This window comes from Anopheles merus, chromosome 3L, assembly GCF_017562075.2.
Source record: "Anopheles merus strain MAF chromosome 3L, AmerM5.1, whole genome shotgun sequence".
Lineage (NCBI taxonomy): Eukaryota > Metazoa > Arthropoda > Insecta > Diptera > Culicidae > Anopheles > Anopheles merus.
This window is the reverse complement of record NC_054085.1, coordinates 38,052,729-38,070,381: the sequence shown is the minus strand read 5'-3', so window position 1 is coordinate 38,070,381 and position 17,653 is coordinate 38,052,729. Positions and strand designations below refer to the sequence as shown.

At 48.0% G+C, this 17,653-nt stretch overlaps 3 protein-coding genes across 4 annotated transcripts; 1 reads left to right on the top strand and 2 right to left on the bottom strand.

The window, feature by feature from the left end:
- Positions 1 to 27: 27 nt before the first annotated feature.
- LOC121599850 (bromodomain-containing protein DDB_G0280777-like) lies at positions 28 to 4,019 on the bottom strand. 2 transcript variants are annotated; one of them, XM_041927948.1, is made up of 3 exons: positions 2,706 to 4,019; positions 1,628 to 1,771; positions 28 to 1,042 (listed from the first exon to the last, which is right to left on the bottom strand). In XM_041927948.1, the coding sequence occupies exons 1-3, from the start codon at positions 3,646 to 3,648 to the stop codon at positions 804 to 806; spliced, it is 1,326 nt and encodes a 441-aa protein (XP_041783882.1). In that variant the 5' UTR covers positions 3,649 to 4,019; the 3' UTR covers positions 28 to 803. The 2 variants fall into 2 exon arrangements, with proteins under 2 accessions (XP_041783882.1, XP_041783883.1); XM_041927949.1 differs by having other exon boundaries at positions 896 to 1,037.
- Positions 4,020 to 4,295: 276 nt separating this feature from the next.
- LOC121599146 (translation initiation factor IF-3) lies at positions 4,296 to 5,456 on the top strand. Its single transcript, XM_041926698.1, has 2 exons — positions 4,296 to 4,713; positions 4,794 to 5,456. The coding sequence occupies exons 1-2, from the start codon at positions 4,385 to 4,387 to the stop codon at positions 5,242 to 5,244; spliced, it is 780 nt and encodes a 259-aa protein (XP_041782632.1). The 5' UTR covers positions 4,296 to 4,384; the 3' UTR covers positions 5,245 to 5,456.
- A 2,516-nt stretch (positions 5,457 to 7,972) lies between these two features.
- On the bottom strand, positions 7,973 to 12,942 carry LOC121599829 (ornithine decarboxylase 2-like). The gene is made up of 2 exons (XM_041927916.1): positions 11,645 to 12,942; positions 7,973 to 11,200 (listed from the first exon to the last, which is right to left on the bottom strand). Exons 1-2 carry the CDS (start codon positions 12,883 to 12,885, stop codon positions 11,092 to 11,094), a joined length of 1,350 nt encoding a protein of 449 aa, XP_041783850.1. The 5' UTR covers positions 12,886 to 12,942; the 3' UTR covers positions 7,973 to 11,091.
- Between the last annotated feature and the right edge of the window lie 4,711 nt (positions 12,943 to 17,653).

Sequence of the window (17,653 nt, the reverse complement as noted above, 5' to 3'; positions counted from 1 at the left end):
TCTCAAATATTCTTGTTCATCTACCCAAGAAGCAGAAGCGTGATGTTGTCGTTTTGTGCTTTATTTCTCTTTGTAACAAAGAATAACATAGAGCTTAATGGGAAGTGGGAGTGTGTGTCACGTACCACACGTGCACGTTAGCAATAGAGTCGTTTCATTTTCCGGACATATCACACAAAAGTTCATCTACGAAAATTGGGGAGCTATTCAGTTACCGCAAAGAACCTCTGGTTCTCCCTAATTTTTTTGATTCAAATTGTTAGTGAACCTAAAACACGTACTACGCAAACTAGGAAACTATCTTACTTCTATCCCTCCTCGTCCTCTTCACGGAGGCCCTACTGCTGCTACAGGCACTGTCGAGTGCTTCTTCCTGTTCGTTTCCTTCCAACGCCCAACCCCTTCTCCATCTTCCACTAAGCCTAAGTCGTTAAGTACACTTACAAAAGCGCGCATGCGCATATGTGACCCTCTTTACACACTAGAATCGTTAAGTAGTCTCTATCAAAGTTACAATTAAAAAAAGGCAAACTCACACGGACGGATTTTCATTCCTTCCGTTTTGTAGGTACATCGTAGAAACGTAAAGTACAGTCAGTTAGTGGAAACGATTTGATAAGGATTAGTTCGGTCTCACCGCGTCACTAAGGCTCGTGAAATTACCACGAACGATGATGATACTTGAAATCTTCTACCTCCGTGTTTTAATCAGCTAAAAATGTGTGTAAACCTTATCAAAAGCAACAACCGTGTCCCGTGCAAACGCGTCCCAAGATAAGTAGTAGTAGTAGTAGTAGGTAAGGTCACTTTCCTATCGAAAACCCGCCACCGGTACCGTGCAAGCTGTGAAACAGGTCCAGATCGCAGCCCTGGCCGCTCTTGCCATGCTCGAACCGCCCCACAGTGGGCGGATGCAGACCGGAAGCTACCGGCAGCCGCACAAATGGATGGCCGGGCAGCGGTACCGTCGTCGTGCCACGAGCGTCCCTACTAGCATCGGTGCAGCTGCTGCTGGTCAACGACAATTCGTCCCTCCTCTGAACTTAACGTTGGCGTTTGTGTGTGAGTGTGCATGTCGGTGTGTGGACGTTTCATTGAATGGATGGGAATGAATTTCCAGGCAACAAAAGAGAGAGAGAGAGAGAGAAGAAAAAAAACGATAGATAACTAAGTGAAATGTTAGGATGCTACACGTAACGATCATGTCAAATGAGGTCGAACGTACTGTGAAAATTAGGAGCTATTGTAAATGAATCTACAATGCATGCGTGTGAGCCAAAGATGGATTTGGGTTACGTCAACAGAGATAAACGAGGGGAAAGGAGGGCTTGTAAAGGTGTGTTGTCTGGTCAGCGTCATCTGATTAACATGTCCGCGGTGCCTGTTGATCTCTGTCTCTCCTTGAAGAAGTTACACACACACACACAACCACACACTCACACACACACTGACACAAACAAGATCGAATACAACATTGTGAACATTCGCTCGCAAGGTATGTGAGATCATCCAGCCGTGCGCGTCCGTCGCGTCCGTCCGTCGTCCGGGTGTACGCCACCCAGTACTGGTCGTCCTGCCCACTAGATCATGTGCGACATCATGCAGCGACTAGTGTCGAAATATTTACTCTTGCTTGTTGGCAGTTGGTGCTGTTGTCCGGTCGCGGTCGCCCCTTGAAGTCCATTAACGGCAGCGGGAAGATGGGGATGATCCTGGCATTCCATCTCGTCCATGGCCGGCTCGTGGATCTCGGCCCGATGCTGGTACAGTACTACGGAGACGCGCCGAGGGGTGGTTTGTTTAGGGGCAAAAGGAGAAGATGAGACCATGTTTTAAAATCTTCCATTCAATTCAATGTGTTTTCGGGGTGGCGAATGAGCAACACGCGCCCGTGATCTGGCGATGATTAAGAAAGACACCCACGCAACACACACACACACATACACTTTGGCGCAAAGATATTTAAAGAAAACGAAGTCAGAAATAGCTTCAACCCCGCTAATGATGAAATAAATTTGGAACAAGTTACAGTATGTGGCTTAGCAACAAAGTTAGTACAGTAGGTGACCGCTAACTGAGAGGTAAACAAGCTCCAGTTAACGAACAATGTTCGCTAACTGGAGTGACGTTTCTGTGGATTGATTGTTTTGATTGGCGTTGGCTGGAATAAACATACCAAACTTTTTTTTCATTTATGTTGATATAAAGTATAGTAATTCGTGTAATAACATAAATTAATAGCAAACGTAGGCAAAAGACCCTAAATTTGTATGAAAAATGCACATTTGCGACAAATTTCTCTTCATGAGATTCCGGATGTTTCATGTTTTGACGTTTAAGTGTTCGTTAACTGAGAGTAACTCCAGTTAGCGAACCTCCAGTTAAAAAGCACTCCAGTTAAAACACATCCAGTTAGCGGTCACCTACTGTATCTGCCAAAGAAGTTACACATTGAAGGATTATTACACCTTGAAGTGAATTACAAATGACCTATCCTTATCTTTGGATCCCTAAATAGAAGGTATTTGCTTCTAAGTTCAAACATACACTTAGAGCGCACACTGTACAGAACGATGATGAGGTGAAAATTCAAATAGGAAATGAAAAATGTTCCCATTGGAAATGGACGCGAGATGTGGACACGAATCATGGTGTGTTAATTTTAGCTTTATGACCTCATTGCAATTACAACTCAATTTACATACCTCCTCCACCGTTGCTGCCCGAAAATGGTACCGCTTCCATCCAGCCTTGCTCCGTGTCGCTCGTTTTTCGTCGCTTCGGGTGCTGCTGTCCCGCCGCCAGCTGTCCATTGGTGTCCATTTCTTCGTCCTCGTGCGGTTGATGCTGCTGATTAGCCGCTTCCTTTCGCTTCCGCACTACTAGCTGCTGCGCCGGGAAGGGCTGCACGTGGAACATCCCTGCAGCGCCCCCGCTGATGTTGTTATTATTATTATTATTACTGTTGTTGTTGTTATTCTGCTCGCCGGCATCACTGCAGCTGATATGGTTTCGGTTGCCATGGAAATGCATCGCCGACAGGTGACCGTTGACATTTGCCGCTGTTACCGGGCGGTGCTGCGACCGATTGTTGTTGACGGCATCCGGAAGCACGTTGTTATTGTTGCACGGCTCGGGTCCACGCGCTCCACCAACACCACCACCACCGCCGCTACCACCTGTTGGAGCGGCGAGCGACGGGACAAAGCCATAGTAACCGTTGGACGAACCGTTCAGGTAACCGACCGGTTGGAAATCATCGCACATGGCCACGGATCCACCGAAACGATGGTGGTACGGCTGCTGCTGTTGCGTGGCTGGTGATTGAACTCGCCCGAAAGGGCAATCACCCGTGGCGATGTTTCCAACGCTAGCGCCACCGCCGCCGCCGCCGCCGGCACCGCTGCCAACAGTCTGGTGGTGCTGCTGCTGCATCTCGTGATGGTACGCAGCGGTAAGCATGTCGGTAATGCTCATATCGTTCGCGGCGTTGCTGCCACTGTTTCTTCCGGGTGGGGTTGCAACACCCCCCGGCGCTGGTCCGATCGGGGTCGGGAAGAGCCGGTTCTCGTTCCGATAGAACGCCACACTCTGATCGTTGTCCAGTGGCAGCAGGTACGACGCACTGTTGTAGCTGGCAAACACCATTTTGGTTACGTATGAAACTTTTGCTTTTTGTTGCCTTCTCTCGGTTTTACGGAGCCGAGCAAGACCCACCTCACCTCACCGACACCGTGCACGCAAGTTAGATGCGTGTGTGGCTGTGTGCGTGTGTGCAGTGGGGGAGGGCGGGCGATTGAATGTTTTCGCGTTCGTTGAACTCGCGATCGATTGCGTGCACTCGCGGAGGTGCAGTACGTGTACGGGCGCGTACAAACGGCACGTTTCGCGGAAACCGCTGCTTATCGCTCGGTTTCGGAACTGTTGATTCACTTTTCGATCACAATTAGCGGAACGAACACGGGAAATGCTTTTAGCACCTTCACGAGAAATAACGAGAATGCACCCAGCAGTACGCGTACGCCAGGCTCGTACATGACGTTAGCTGTCAAATGGCAATCAAACGTTTGACAGCTGCTTACCTCTGAATGGGGATGATTTTATGATATTGCATTAATTTTACACACCGACAATCGTAAATATTGCTAAAATGAAACATATTTTATCAACACTCAATGATCTTTTGCAAAATCCATTGCAAATTCAAAATGTTCACCATCAAATCAAGCGACGCCATCAAATCTGCTTGCTTGATAAAACTACGCACGTAGTAATTTTCTTCATCAAGTGCAATACAAAATCACAACAAAATCAGCTGTTTTTGTGACACTTTCGAAAAATCTCCATCGCTTCTCTTTCTGTACGACGAAAAAACGGGTAAAAAATGAATTTCATCACCCGATTAGTGGTTCCACAGCTACGGCGGCTACCCTTGGCCCATCCACCTGCTAGCTGGAACCGTGCTGCGTTGGTTTCCCTAGGGAATGTGCTATTTTATTCTACGAAAACATCGAAACCCCAGGAACCAGCAGTTGCCGGTGCTGCGAACCACAACAAAAAGGCAAAAACATCACCAAAAGTAACGCTCATCGCTGCGGACGAATCCATCTCGATCGTGAATTTAGATGAAGCCGGGAAGATAGCAAACCGACGCAATTTGAAGCTGGTAAAGATAACTGACCTTGACACGAAAACCCAACGTCCGGTGTACAGGTACAGGCAAATGCGCAAAAGCCATACGCCCGTGTGATTGTTGTCTACAGCGAAATAATGTTCCCTTTCTGATTCCCCAGACTGATGACCGGTTCGGAATACCTAAACGAAGACCTAAAGCGCCGCGAGGAAAAGAAGAAATCCAAACAGGACGCCTCGGTTAAAGGCGACAAGCTGCTGACGATCAGTGCCCGCATCGCCGAGCACGATCTCGCCTCAAAGATCCAGAACGTGCTGAAATGGCTCAGCAAATCGTACGAGGTGCGTATCGTGGTAACGGGCGACGGGGCAGGCAACAAGGCCAAGCAGGAGGACATTGCGCAGCGCTTCGAGGCGAGCATAAAGGACACGGGCAAGATTGTGCAGAAACGGCTGCGGGACAACGACTTACGGTTTAACATCCTGCCAACTGCCGGCGGTAGTGCCGTGGGCGGTAAAAAAGGCCTGCTGGATGTGAAGGAGACTACGAACGGGTTGAATGAACCGCAAGCTGCTCGTGGCCTGCACACTCAGGCCCGCTCGGCGGCGTGACAATCACAGCGAAGGGATCGGGAAGCGCAAACCGTCACGAAACGGTACACGGTGACGGGATGCGTTGCAGTGGTACTGTTCGCGAAGTACGCTTTCTGGGCCTATTTACTCAGGGGTGACCGATGACCCGGCCGGCAAGCGGGTCGTACGGTTTTTAAAGTAAGGTAAGACATAAAGCTAGCTCAAATATAGACTAAATCCAAGGTGAACTAGTGGTACTGGTGTCGTCGCATGCTGAATAATAATCCGATGGGTGAAAAGGGAATGGAATAAGGGATTACCTACTGTCGTTACCGATAAGCTCGTGAATTGCCCCAAAAACACACAATCGCATACGGCAAAAAGTCAATTAGTTTGAGATAAAATTAGGATCAAACTGGCTTACGGGCGCCCTCAAACCGCGCACTATCAGAAACAGAAGCTCCCCGCGTTACCAGGAAGAGTGCATCATCGCAATTAAATTATTCAATAGCACTTCAATCGTAATGCAATGGGGGAATGGGAATGGGGGATCGGATTGGCTATAAATCGCATTGACCACTGCAACACATTCACCCGCAGCTCAGGCAGTTATCACCGAATGGATGAGATTTTTGCAAATGGTATTATTTATCACCACATACTCCACCCCCCCACTGGCTATCGGTCGACTAATGACGGTTGATGCGGTTGCAAATGCAGTCATGTTGGCGATTGTTTTAATCCCTTTCCCATCAACTGCATTCCACTACGGTTAGCTGACGCAGTTTCAAACATTACCTGGGGCCCGGTTAAAGTGTGTGTGTGTGTGTTTCAAAAATAAGCCACTAAAGGCAGGAGAGTGTCAGGATAATCACGAACAACCGGTTGCAAACACAATAACGGTTCAAAAGGTCCACCGGGACCACCGGCAAACGGGACAATACAATTCGTACAATGGCTAGAGTCACTCTAATGCATTCGGTTGAAGGTGGTGGTGGCCTTTTTTTTAACCCCTGAATTTGCACGAATGCTGTTCGATGCAATTTTACTGCCTGCCCTGGCAGTTGTATGCGGCAAGTGCACTCACACTCGGCTCACTTTGATGGTGGTTAAGCCACTCCCGGTATGGTGAGCATAAAAAATGCAAAACCGGATTTCCGGGGTGCCTTTTCCTGTGATGCAACAGAGTGTGTCGTACCGGGAAGTGCACGCCAACAGCCGTTCGGGGCAAGCCTGCACGTTCATTCTCTATGCATTAGAAAATCTATGTTTTATGGGTCAATTAAACAGTCCGAAAAGCACCGGCCCTAGGATGTGCATTGTGGCGCTGGCGGCCATTCTTCTATTGACCGGTGTTGGACTGGGAAATCTTCGGGTTTCGACTCCCCCTCAAACGAAAGGACATTTTCAGTGTGGTGGTTGTTTGTGTTTGTGCAATAATACAAACATTTTATGCTGACTTTCCGGTTGACTCTCTGCTCCGGTACACTCAAATTAAATTACCCCCAAACGGGCTCCAGTCAGCATTTCAGCAACTTTTCGTTGTCCGGCCGGAGTCATTCATCTTGTTCCTGTGGTGGGTTGGAGGACCTGGTTCCTTTTGCGTCGAACGACAGCGTACATTAAAATTGTTCTGCTTCGAAGTGAAGTGTTATCGGAAACAGTTTGAAGATGCTTGTCACGTTTTTCCACCAACACCGCCCCGTACGGCCGGATGTGGTGATTAAGCGCGGCAGCCTCTCTCGCTGGTAGTGTACAATCAGTGAAAGCACACGTTCGTCAATGGAATGATTAATGCGGCTTTTTTTTGTGTTTTGTTTTCCACTCCCCTTTTGTGCGGAACTCTAATTCGATACGAAAGGCCGATCCGTTTCTCCAAACGGTCGGCTGATTGACTTAGTCGGCTTTGCCGTATAATGCAAACGACTAAACGATTCCTTTCCCAAAGCCGTAAATCGATCAGTCGGGGGAAGTACTTGGAAATTAATTTAATTCCTGCTCCCTCGGTTCATCCTTTTCGAGTCAAGCGCTGAGGAGTGTGGCGAGGGCGAAGGAAACGAATCCACGCATAATACACTTCCCCAGTTCTGTCTGCATATTTGATTAAAATACTTCCACTTGAAAGCAGAGAGAGCTCGTTTTGCAACAAAAAATGCTATCATTTATGTGGTCGGCTTTTATTTAAGCGCTAGCGGGTCTAGCTCTCTGCCGCATGGTGGAGTCTTGGGACTCCTTGGGCGCCAAATTTCACCAGCAACGGCTGGCAACAGTTAAAATATTCAATTGCAAAACCACCAACCTTGGCAGGACTTTGTCTTAGAAATCTAAAACCTAAACGCAGTATTATACGAAACGTTTATCCCCTCCCCCAGCCACCAGCCAGCGACGACAGATGGTTGATGTTCCGATGAAGAACACCGCTCCTGGTACGGGGGCGCAGAAAATGATGACGTTCTTAGTATTTTCGTGTAGCAAAAGTTGCTGAATGCTAAGGACGCGCTCTGTTCTTGTTGCTTACCCACTTTCCATACCAAAAAATGCGCCACTGTGTGCGTGTGTGTTCCGCTCTGATTCTTCGCTCTGATTCCTGCTGGCAATACGCCCGAGAAATGGAAAGAATCCATTTGTTGCTTTTACGCCTTATAAACTTTTTCCATTTCCAACGTCATGCGCCATGCAGGGAGTGGGTTTTTCATTACCGCTGTCTTTCTTTCTGTTTCTGCTTTTGCCTCGATGGTGATGGTTAACATTAATTATGAGCGGCAGATCAGTTGGCAGTCTAGTCGGATTTATTGTACGCTTTGGGAGAGGGAAAGCTTTTTTTGGGGGGTTTATTATTCGGACCTACACCTATTACGGAACGAGGCATCTTTTAACGATGGAACACTTCTGAACGGTCAAACGACTCATCTCCAAGACCTTCAGGACCGTTTAGTAGCGTCACTTTTCGTTTTCGTTCGTCAAGCACATTGCGTTGTTTTATGCATCATTTCACACTTTAAGACTCCAGGAAATGATGTTCTCGTATGGCAACGGGTGGCAGAGTGGAGATTGGAAATGGAATAGCTTCTCGTCAAACAAATCAAACTTTATGCGCACGGGAGAAAGGGGAACAGCCTTCGTTTACTCCGGCCATTAGACAACGAGGAAACATTCACTTTTATTGAGTTATTCTTCGGCATTGGCATGCATTGGGGCTTGGGTATTTATTTGGCAAGCGATACTTCCGGCATGCGTCGTAACTGAAGATGCTTCGGTTCTTCTAGTGGGACACAAAATAAACACACGTCTCGAGTCGAGCAGTTTGTTGCCGGCTTGTTGCCGTCCCCGGCAGCTCTCGCCCTACTTACGTACAACAAGGCGGCGGCGGCAGGATGCGATGAAAATTAAATGATAACATTCTGACAGTGTCAATACCAGACCAGAAGAACAAGTGCGTATATCGTCCTGTCGTTAACGGTACGCACACGGAATCGTAAATGAAGTGTGTCATGGGGTGTGTCTCCGCGGACATCCTCGCTGCCTAAACATGGATGGGTGGCCCAACATTTTTGGGCAGTTTGTTTGAACTTTTTTATCGCTCTTTTCGTTTACCGGTTCTCTGCAGAAGGTGGGAGAGACAGAGGGTGTATTGATTGTTTATGGGTCGTACAGCCATCGTGGAATGGCCATCTGGTGCGTCTGGTGACAAGGACATTAAGGGCGCGCTGTGTTCCGTTTTATGTACTGACATTTCACACTTTAGTTTGAATGATGATGTCGTTGAAATATCGAATGACTTGGGTTGAGGTCGTCACCATTAGCCGGGGTTGAGCAGGGAATTAACTCATGTAATCTTGAAAGTACAGTTGCGGATACTAGAACTCCCTGGAGGGTTGTTTGAGTCATCAAAGAATTTGCAACAAAAGCCCATTCTCTTCGGTAACAAATAGACAAAGCTCGTCTTTGTGTGTTGCTGAAATGGCCATAGGCTAGACCCCACAAGGTACGCCTTATCCAGAATCGCCATCCGAGAGCATTTTCAAATAACAAAACAAACCCATCCAATGTGGCAACAATGCCACAGAATCTGTAGCCAGCAGCAGTAGAAATAGAGACACAGCAGAAAACGCTGCCTATTGTTGTTACTTTCACCGCACAGTACGAAGGCGCACAGTACGCTACTCCATCGTCGTCCGCGTTACTACCGGGAATGAATCACGTTTAATTAGCACATAATTTCACTCAAGTTGTGCCGTAAATAATGGCTACGATCTGCACCTGCCTACCTGCTCGTAGCCCAAATCCGGCGCACGAGACGCTGCACCGTATCTGGTGATGCGCCTAAATGTAGCCTTCATGGTGCTTAAAAACGTTCCTTTGTTTGCTTTCTTCCGTTTCGCGCCGCGTTGCCCCTGGTGATGGAAGGTTGATGTGCGTAATGTGCGCACACAAGGTGTGTGTGTGTATAGGTTTAAATTGCGTTAAAATAGGTATTTTCGGAAGCGAAGGGGAAGGGAATCCGGCCCGAGAGGACTTTTAATTTACGACGGAAAAGTTGTTCCTAAGTGCGAGATATTTTTTTATCGTTTTATGCGGTTCCCTACCGCTTGGGATGATCTTGTTTAAACGCACTGCTGGTGGTAAAGTTTCCGTACCGTTGGATCTAATTAGGATGTTGAGGAAAAACGCCACCCGCTGCTCTGCTTCTGCCTTCCTTCGCATTCTCCAAAGCACATTCATTTAGCACATCTGAGGTTGTTCGGTTCATCTTCGTCCGCTCGCTTCTGGTGGTGGTGGTGATGGTGCCTGTCCTGTATCCTTGGGCGACGAAAATTTCACACGCTATCGGTGTAAGGGGCAGTGGGTTGCAATATTTTACGACCACACTCCTCGGAGCACTTATATTTGTGGCTCTGATTTACTGGCAAGCATTCGCGTAAACACCTTCCATGCCGTCTGGAGCGGCAGTGATGATCCTGCCGGAAGTTTCACCGGCTTGGCGGGTGGGTATGACGTGAGCAAAATACATGCCCCGCTTGCAGAACAGGGAAGGATTTACCTTCCGGCACGATGGGGGTACGTCGTGTGTAGCATCTTCTGGATTTGCCAGGTTAAAGCATTACCTTCCCGTTCGGGGCACACACCGTCTGTTTGCACGTTGCTCATGGACCCCCAACGCCCGGAAAGGAAGGATACTATATAGACCGCAACCCATCCACACCGACGAGGAGATCGGAAAATTTCCATCAAATCTAATTTATTTTACCGTCAACAGCTTTTTTGTATTATTGCACCCACAGGGTAATAAAAGTGGGATCATCTTTTCCATCGCCTGTACCGGTACCGGTTCCCCTTTCTGCCGGAACATGCTGGAAGCGGAAGGTTTCGGTTTTATGTTACTGAAAGAAAGTGAAGAAATGATGCCTTTTGCTGTGTTGGTGCGCGCGCGAAAGTAAAATGATAAAAAAGGAAGAAGTGCGCTTGAAGAGTACATTCCGGAGCTAGTCTTTTGAGTCTCGTAGTGGGTCGAAACACTTGATGCTAGTCGAAATAGAAAATTGGACAGGAAAAAGGATTCACCAAGAGGGTCTGCTGTGGTGTAAACATAAAAATGAAACCATTCCATTCCATACTTTCAAAAGCCCTCTCTCCCTCTCTCTGTGAAGCACTCTCCGAGGCCAAGGTACCACCACAGTGCCACTTGAAATTTATCTACTCCGCCAGCGAACCGACGATTTCGTACGGACAGCGGGGAATTTCTCAGCCGAGGTAATGGCAAAATATCCGAGGTTAGTTAGTTTTGCAATCCCCATTTTGGAGCGTATGCTGGCACTGGTATACTTAGGAGGTTGTTTTATTTAAAACCCCATGCTCAAAGAACACAAACACACAATGCAATACAATTTAAAGCTGGTCGCTGGATTGTTCCGGCCCCTTTCTAGGGCACTCTCTCTCGAAAAAGGTGAGTGTTTTCTGCCTCCAGTCGGTACCGGCGATCGAGTGCAGCATGTTCCTGTAAAGAAGGGTAAAGCGAGGGATGTTGTAGGTAATGCAATGCTTTTTTGCCACTCAAAACGAACTGGAAATGTAATGGCGTTGTGGTCAAAAGCTACGGGAAGAGGCCGCTCTCGTAGAGAAGGAGCGGCAAAAAACATGGAGATGAATAATAGAGCCTTACATTGATAATCATACTTGTGATTGTGTATAAACAAGTGCATGCCTTCGAATAACAACCGGCAAGGGTTTGGCAGTAAAATTGTTAATCTTGTTAACAAGCAAACAAAAAGGTCATGCCTCTTGTCAACAAAACGATGTAACTAACGAATTACGACTTCTTCCGAACAAGCAATGACCTCACGATTAATATTAATTTTCGGTTCTTTCGGTGGGCCTCTGATAAGCGATTGGAGCTCGTTATTCTAATGAAGTTGGACTGCCACTCGTGTCAACCACTTACCAAGTGTTCTGCTTCACATACACTTGCACCGTCGGCTTGGGGAATCCGTTGAAGTTGGTCGCAAACGTCATGCCGTACGCGCCGAGATTCTCAAACACGATGTAGTCACCGATGTGATGCTCCGGATACGGCACATCCTCACACACAATGTCCGTCGAGTCGCAGGTGGGGCCCCAGATGGTTGTCGGAAAGGCAGGCTCGTGCTCACGCTCCCTCCGCACCAACGGCACCGCTCGCTTTAGGTCCTTGATCTCGCGCAGACTCAGCCAATCGAACAGTGTGCCAAACACGCCGTCGTTGATGTAGTACATCATCTGCTGTATCTGGCCGGCGTCATCCCGCACAATCTTTTTCCCCTGCACCGTCGTGAGCAGTGTGGCGGCCGATCCGACGTAGAATCGTCCCGGCTCACCCAAAACATACACCTCTTCGTCCTGCTCGGGTGGGAAGAACTCTTGCAACGCTCGCGATACCGCTTCCGCGTACTGATCGATCGGTTTGTCGTTGTCTCCCGGGAATCCACCACCCACATCCAGCAGCCACAGTCGCATGCCCAGCTCATCCTTCGCATAATCAAACACTGATCGAGCCGATGCTATCGCATGGTAGAAACAGTTCGCATCCAAGCTGCCACAGCCCACGTGAAAGCTAACACCGATCACGGCTACGCCGAGTGCCTTGGCGCGTGCCAGCAGCACGCGTCCATCACCCCGGGCATCGCAGCCAAACTTCTTGCCCAGCGCAATCAGCACCCGGTCGGAATCGTGCCGTATGCGCAACACAAGCTCGGCCTCCGGGTATGCGCGCGCCACCTTCTCCAGCTCACATTCGTTGTCGAACGTCATGCGCCGGATGCCGTGCGCTTTGGCAAACGCAAGCGCTTGGACGGATTTGATCGGATGCGCAAAGATGATACGGTCGGGCGTTACGCCGAGCGCTAGGATGGTGCGCATTTCGGCCTCCGATGCACAGTCGAACCCGGTACCGAGGGCGGCCAGCGTGGCCAGTATTGCCGGATCATCGTTGCACTTGACGGCGTAGAAAGGAGTGACGCGTGGCATCGATCGTAGCCAGACGAGATGTTTGCTTACCAGATCGTCGAGATCGAGCAGATGGAGCGGATGTTCCCGGGGCTCATCTTCGATTATGCGACTAATTTCCTCCTCAAGCGTTCCCGCCGAGGCTGGCCGAATTGTCACATTGTTAAGCTTGGCTAGGTGAGTGTCTTGGCGCGTGTCCATCGTGGGCAGTGATCACTTCGAACGCGTGTCGTCTACTGAGCATGGGACAGTCGGGATGTTGGGAGAATGCTCCCGTGTAATCGTCAGGCTTGGTTGACAGATTTGATAAGAGACACGCGTTTGATGGGGAGCTGCAGACAACAATCATCAAGTGGAAAGGCGGCCGGAACGTATGCTAAACGGTTGTTTTTTTTTTTTCGGCCGCTGTTCCACCGACAAGTAGACAAACGTGTTCTTTGGATTGAGAGCAAAAAGTGACTCTGATAAGATAATCTTCAATGGGAATTAATGGTATCAATCTGGTTGAGGGTGCGACAAGTGGATGCACTATCGGTTGATGACATGCTTCTGGAAATTGTCACATCTGGTCGCACGTCGCAATGAAGTTATCGTTGGAGTTGGTTGTGAAGTTGCTAGGCAGGTAGCGTTCTGGGTCGATATTTTACCCACATAGATAATGATGAGATAACACCCGCCGTTTGTTGGTGAAGATCTCACGCTGACACGATGTTACCAAAGCACGGTCGCCGTTCATCAGTCACAGAGAACCGGCAAATGACACTCACTCAAGCACATCGAATGAACGCTCCAGAGTAGACAAATATCCTAGTATCTTGAGAGCCGCAAAAAAAAAACACCCCGTCACCAAAACAAATAAGCGGATTGTTATGGATTCTCTCTTTGTTTCATCTCCCGGCAGCGTAAAGTGCTGTTTAATCTTTGCCGGAGCTCAATCTCTTCCACTGCCGGCTCTAAATCCCATTTAAGCACAATCTACTTACTGTCTGGTTCGATGAGATAAGACGACCACGTACCTTGGGGGAAGGGGCCAATAGGAGCTCCGCTCTGGCCGGGTCTTCTAATCCGCCCGTTATTATGGTAGTATCCTCCGCTGTTTTCCCTACTACCACTGTATCTTCATCGTCTGGCACACCATTTGCTATGTCTTTGCTTCACTGGTTTACTTACTGTTGTGTGTTTGCCTAACTTTATCAATGTAAATAATGTATAAAATATGCATTTGCACAAACAATACTACACGAGGTGCGCTAGTGGGTGTATCGGTTCCCCTGGACATCATCCGCTGACAGACCAACTGACACGGTGAGTCCAGGGGTCGGCGCAGTTGCCTACCATCAACCACCATCAACATCATCATCCGAAGCGAGCGCGCGTTCCATCGCTCACCGCGCGTTGAAAGGCGAGACGTGGATAGGGATCTACCTCTGACAGTCCTTCCGTGTTGGGATAAGGTTTGATAATGGTGTTATTGTTGTTGTGGGTGGCGTCGAAAACAAATACGATTCGTGCGGTAGGCTACCTCCCGCAAGGAACATCCGGTTCCCGTCGGGGATGACCTTCACGTGTGCCAGTGCCCATGCTTCGTTGAGTGAAATCGACGGGGTTATGAAGGAGTAATGTTATCATAACCCTTTTATCAGTTTACGAGAGATTACGATCTACTAAACCCCGGCCTGATTCCATTACCGATCTACTGCTGCGCCCTTTTGCTGCGATTGTTTGCTCAAAGAACGAAGCGAAGCAAAGGAAAAATCTCGAACAGAACAGCGCTCCGGGAACGACAAATGGGTGACACTAATGTACTGTTGATGCTTGTGAGTATCGGTCAGAGCCGAACACGATTTATATTGGTACATTACCGTTTCCGGTCAAACCGAACGCTGCTGCTCACACTCACATTAAACACTTTTTGAAAGAACATCGTTACAGAACTTCCTGGAAGAAGGTAGAACGATCAGCTCCAACCCTCTTACGAATATATTTATTTCCGTCATGTTTCATTCGACTTTTCGTTCCGTGCCTGCCGTACTGAGGTGCAGCCAGAACTGCCGAGGGTGAGCGTAAAGTCAACACATCGTCGAATCGAACCGGTACGTTGGCCTGTTGGCCAATAGCTGTTGTGTCGAAAAATGTGTCAGCTTTCTTTTCGATGCGCCCATCCCATCCGCGTGCCGTCGTCGTCTTCGTCCACCGGGAGTCGTCTGTTCAGCTCCAGGGTTCCAGAAGATTGGCGTTCGGGTAAAGTGAAGTACCATGTGCACGTTGTTGCTGTGGTGCCACTTGGTGAAATTGTTAAATTGTAGTCGATATGCTGTACCCGGTCAGCGTTGTATATACACGTGGTTGTACAGATCGATTCCAGAGCCCTCGCTATTGAGTTGACTTCAACGTTGGAGGGTGGAGAAGATTGGGAGCATTGTGCACAGTTGAAAAGAAAGTGGCAAATAAAATGGAAAACCTCGGACAGCTTTGGGAGTCCCGTGTGGGGTGTTGAACTTTCGATTGATTTCGCCCACTGGAGCGAAAAGTGACCGAATCAATGGTTTGACAGTTGTGTAAAAACAATTTCCTTTCTTTGCGGTGCACTTTCAAAAGCACAATTTCAGGAAAAAAGATGTAGTTTTATCTCGTTTTGAATGTATTGCTATAAATCTCCGTCACTAAATTGAAGCTTTTACGAGCGCGTAACGTGTCATTGCGCTCCAATGCACCTCTGCGAGCGAAGATTCAAATCCCTCAATAAAACCATCGAATGCGAATGACATCAAACGCATCCTAGGGGACTGATGAAAAAAAACCTCAATACAGTGTTCTGTATCTGCATCTATTTGCACAGCAATTGGATGTTGGCGGACAACACTGTCATCACAGCAGGCGCGCGCGGGTGGGAAACGGTGCAAGAATTCAAACTACAAAAAGTGACAGTAACATAAAAACACTAACCAAAGCATTTGGCGAGGTACGAGCAGAACAAAAAGCAAAATAGAAAGCATTGCAATGAAACGGAATGGACAGTGTGAGATGAAAAAGTAAATCCTCCCCGGAACACGCCACCCAGCGTGGCACGCGGATCATCTTCACTCGCCAAGCTCGCCCGAAGGCGAATGGAAAAGTCAGCGAAACATTTATTTTACTTATCTTAAGCCATTCTGCTGGTATTTTCATTTTATTCCTCTCCCTTTCCCGCACAAACGCACCGCTTCTTACACATTCCCTCCTGGTGCACCTTAACCGATTTCTGAGCTTTAGGAGCGTTTAACGTTTCCTGGATTATCCCGGAGGAAAAAGAAGGAAAAGTGCACACATTGTCGGGAAAACGCACGAAATGAAGAAAAGACGGCTTGAAGTTGATTCACCAAGCAAGCAACCTACTACCAACCGTTCGCCTCGGAGATAAATGGATAAAGGAAGCATTTGCTGGGGGAGAGACATAGGCGAAAGAACGGTATGATATTCGTTCGCACAACAACGATCCCCATCGTATCCAATTTAGAACCGATCCCAACCGGCAACGGCAAACGGACGACCACAAGCCACGACTCCCCAAGTAGGGAAGTGGGAGAACATCCGGAAATTGCGTGCATAATGGGAAACGGACCCACAGTGGCCCAGTGTGGTTTTGATTTACCGGGACGGTTAGGACGGATGGTTATGATCGGTTGAAGACAGCAGCAGGGCAGCTAAATTGAATCTAAAGCAGAGAACGATCTCAACCTGCAGGGCCTACGGTTCGTTGACGCCCCAAGGAACACTTTTTTCTTGGGTGAGCAGAAATCTTCCCTCCCCTCCCTCCCTCCACTGGTTGCAATTTTCACTCCACAAAGTAGGTCGGATCGAGCGGGTGGGGCATCTCAACATGGCAATGAAAGTGAAGTTGCTTCTGACAGGTACAGGTTCATTAACAATGGAGAAGGAAGGCGCCCAGTGAGTAAGTGAGTGTGTAAATGAACGAGCAAATAAAGTGTGTACCGAATGGTGGAAGCACGGAATGAAAACTCACTCCCAACTTACGACGGTAGGGAAGCATCCCTTGAAGCAAAAAAAAAAAACAAGAAAAGCATCCAAGGCTCGAAGGGACGGAAGCGTTTATAAGTGGTTGATTGCTTAACGAGCCTGCCGCTGCTGGTGGTGCTGCTGCTGCTGCCGGTTGGATGACGCTTGTAAGTGCGCGACCGGAAACAGTCCCGGTCGTGGGCCAAGGATAAGCTTGAATTCAATTTCGCAAAAACGGTTTGCAAAAGGTGGAATAAATTCACCGGAAAGTGGAGCAATTAGAGTTTGTGAGGGGTGATTGAAATCGTTAAATCAACGGAACACTATAAGCGGGCGTTTACGTTGTAAAAGAAAAGCTTGAAAGCTCAAGAAGACAGCGAGAGAAAGCATGTTTGCGTTTTTTTGTTGTTGCTGAGAACGGATCAGCTCTATAGAGTGGGACTTGGCTGAGGGAACTGTAATTAGTGAAATCTTCCAGTTTATCAGATTGGTGGCTAGTTTGATGAAGTTCAACAAATTCCCGAACGAGCTTTTATGCGATATTTCTCACATTACCACGATAATTATTCCCATTACAGTGAAAATCCTAATAAACGGGGTCACATTCTTCCACATTTTCACAGCCTTCACAGGATGGCCAGTGTTTGATTTAATGTAATCTTTAACGAGCATACACGAGCATTTGCGTGAAGCCATCGGTATATTGGGCTAGGCTGGGCGTGGGATTTATTGCGTGGTATTAGCGAGGCACACGCTCATTGCAATTACAGCGCCAATTTAATTATAGGCACAGTCGTGTAGGTAATGTGTATTCACTTACGCGAGCGAAACAAATCATTGAATTCCAATTTACTGTCGAATGGGAGGCACTCGATGCCGGTGACTGTTTATCGGGGAAGTTGAATTACCATTTATTGGGAACATAATTTAATATCGTTTTGTGTGACATTTAAATTTCTATTTGATCACATCC

Coding starts and splice junctions, on each gene's coding strand:
- LOC121599850 (XM_041927948.1), bottom strand. CDS start 3,648: ATGGTGTTTGCCAGCTACAACAGTGCGTCGTACCTGCTGCCACTGGAC. Junction 1,772..2,705: donor GGGCAGCAACGGTGGAGGAG/GTATGTAAATTG, acceptor GCGTCTCCGTAG/TACTGTACCAGCATCGGGCC. Junction 1,043..1,627: donor CCAACTGCCAACAAGCAAGA/GTAAATATTTCG, acceptor GCCAACGTTAAG/TTCAGAGGAGGGACGAATTG.
- LOC121599146 (XM_041926698.1), top strand. CDS start 4,385: ATGAATTTCATCACCCGATTAGTGGTTCCACAGCTACGGCGGCTACCC. Junction 4,714..4,793: donor ACCCAACGTCCGGTGTACAG/GTACAGGCAAAT, acceptor CTGATTCCCCAG/ACTGATGACCGGTTCGGAAT.
- LOC121599829 (XM_041927916.1), bottom strand. CDS start 12,885: ATGGACACGCGCCAAGACACTCACCTAGCCAAGCTTAACAATGTGACA. Junction 11,201..11,644: donor TATGTGAAGCAGAACACTTG/GTAAGTGGTTGA, acceptor CCTTCTTTACAG/GAACATGCTGCACTCGATCG.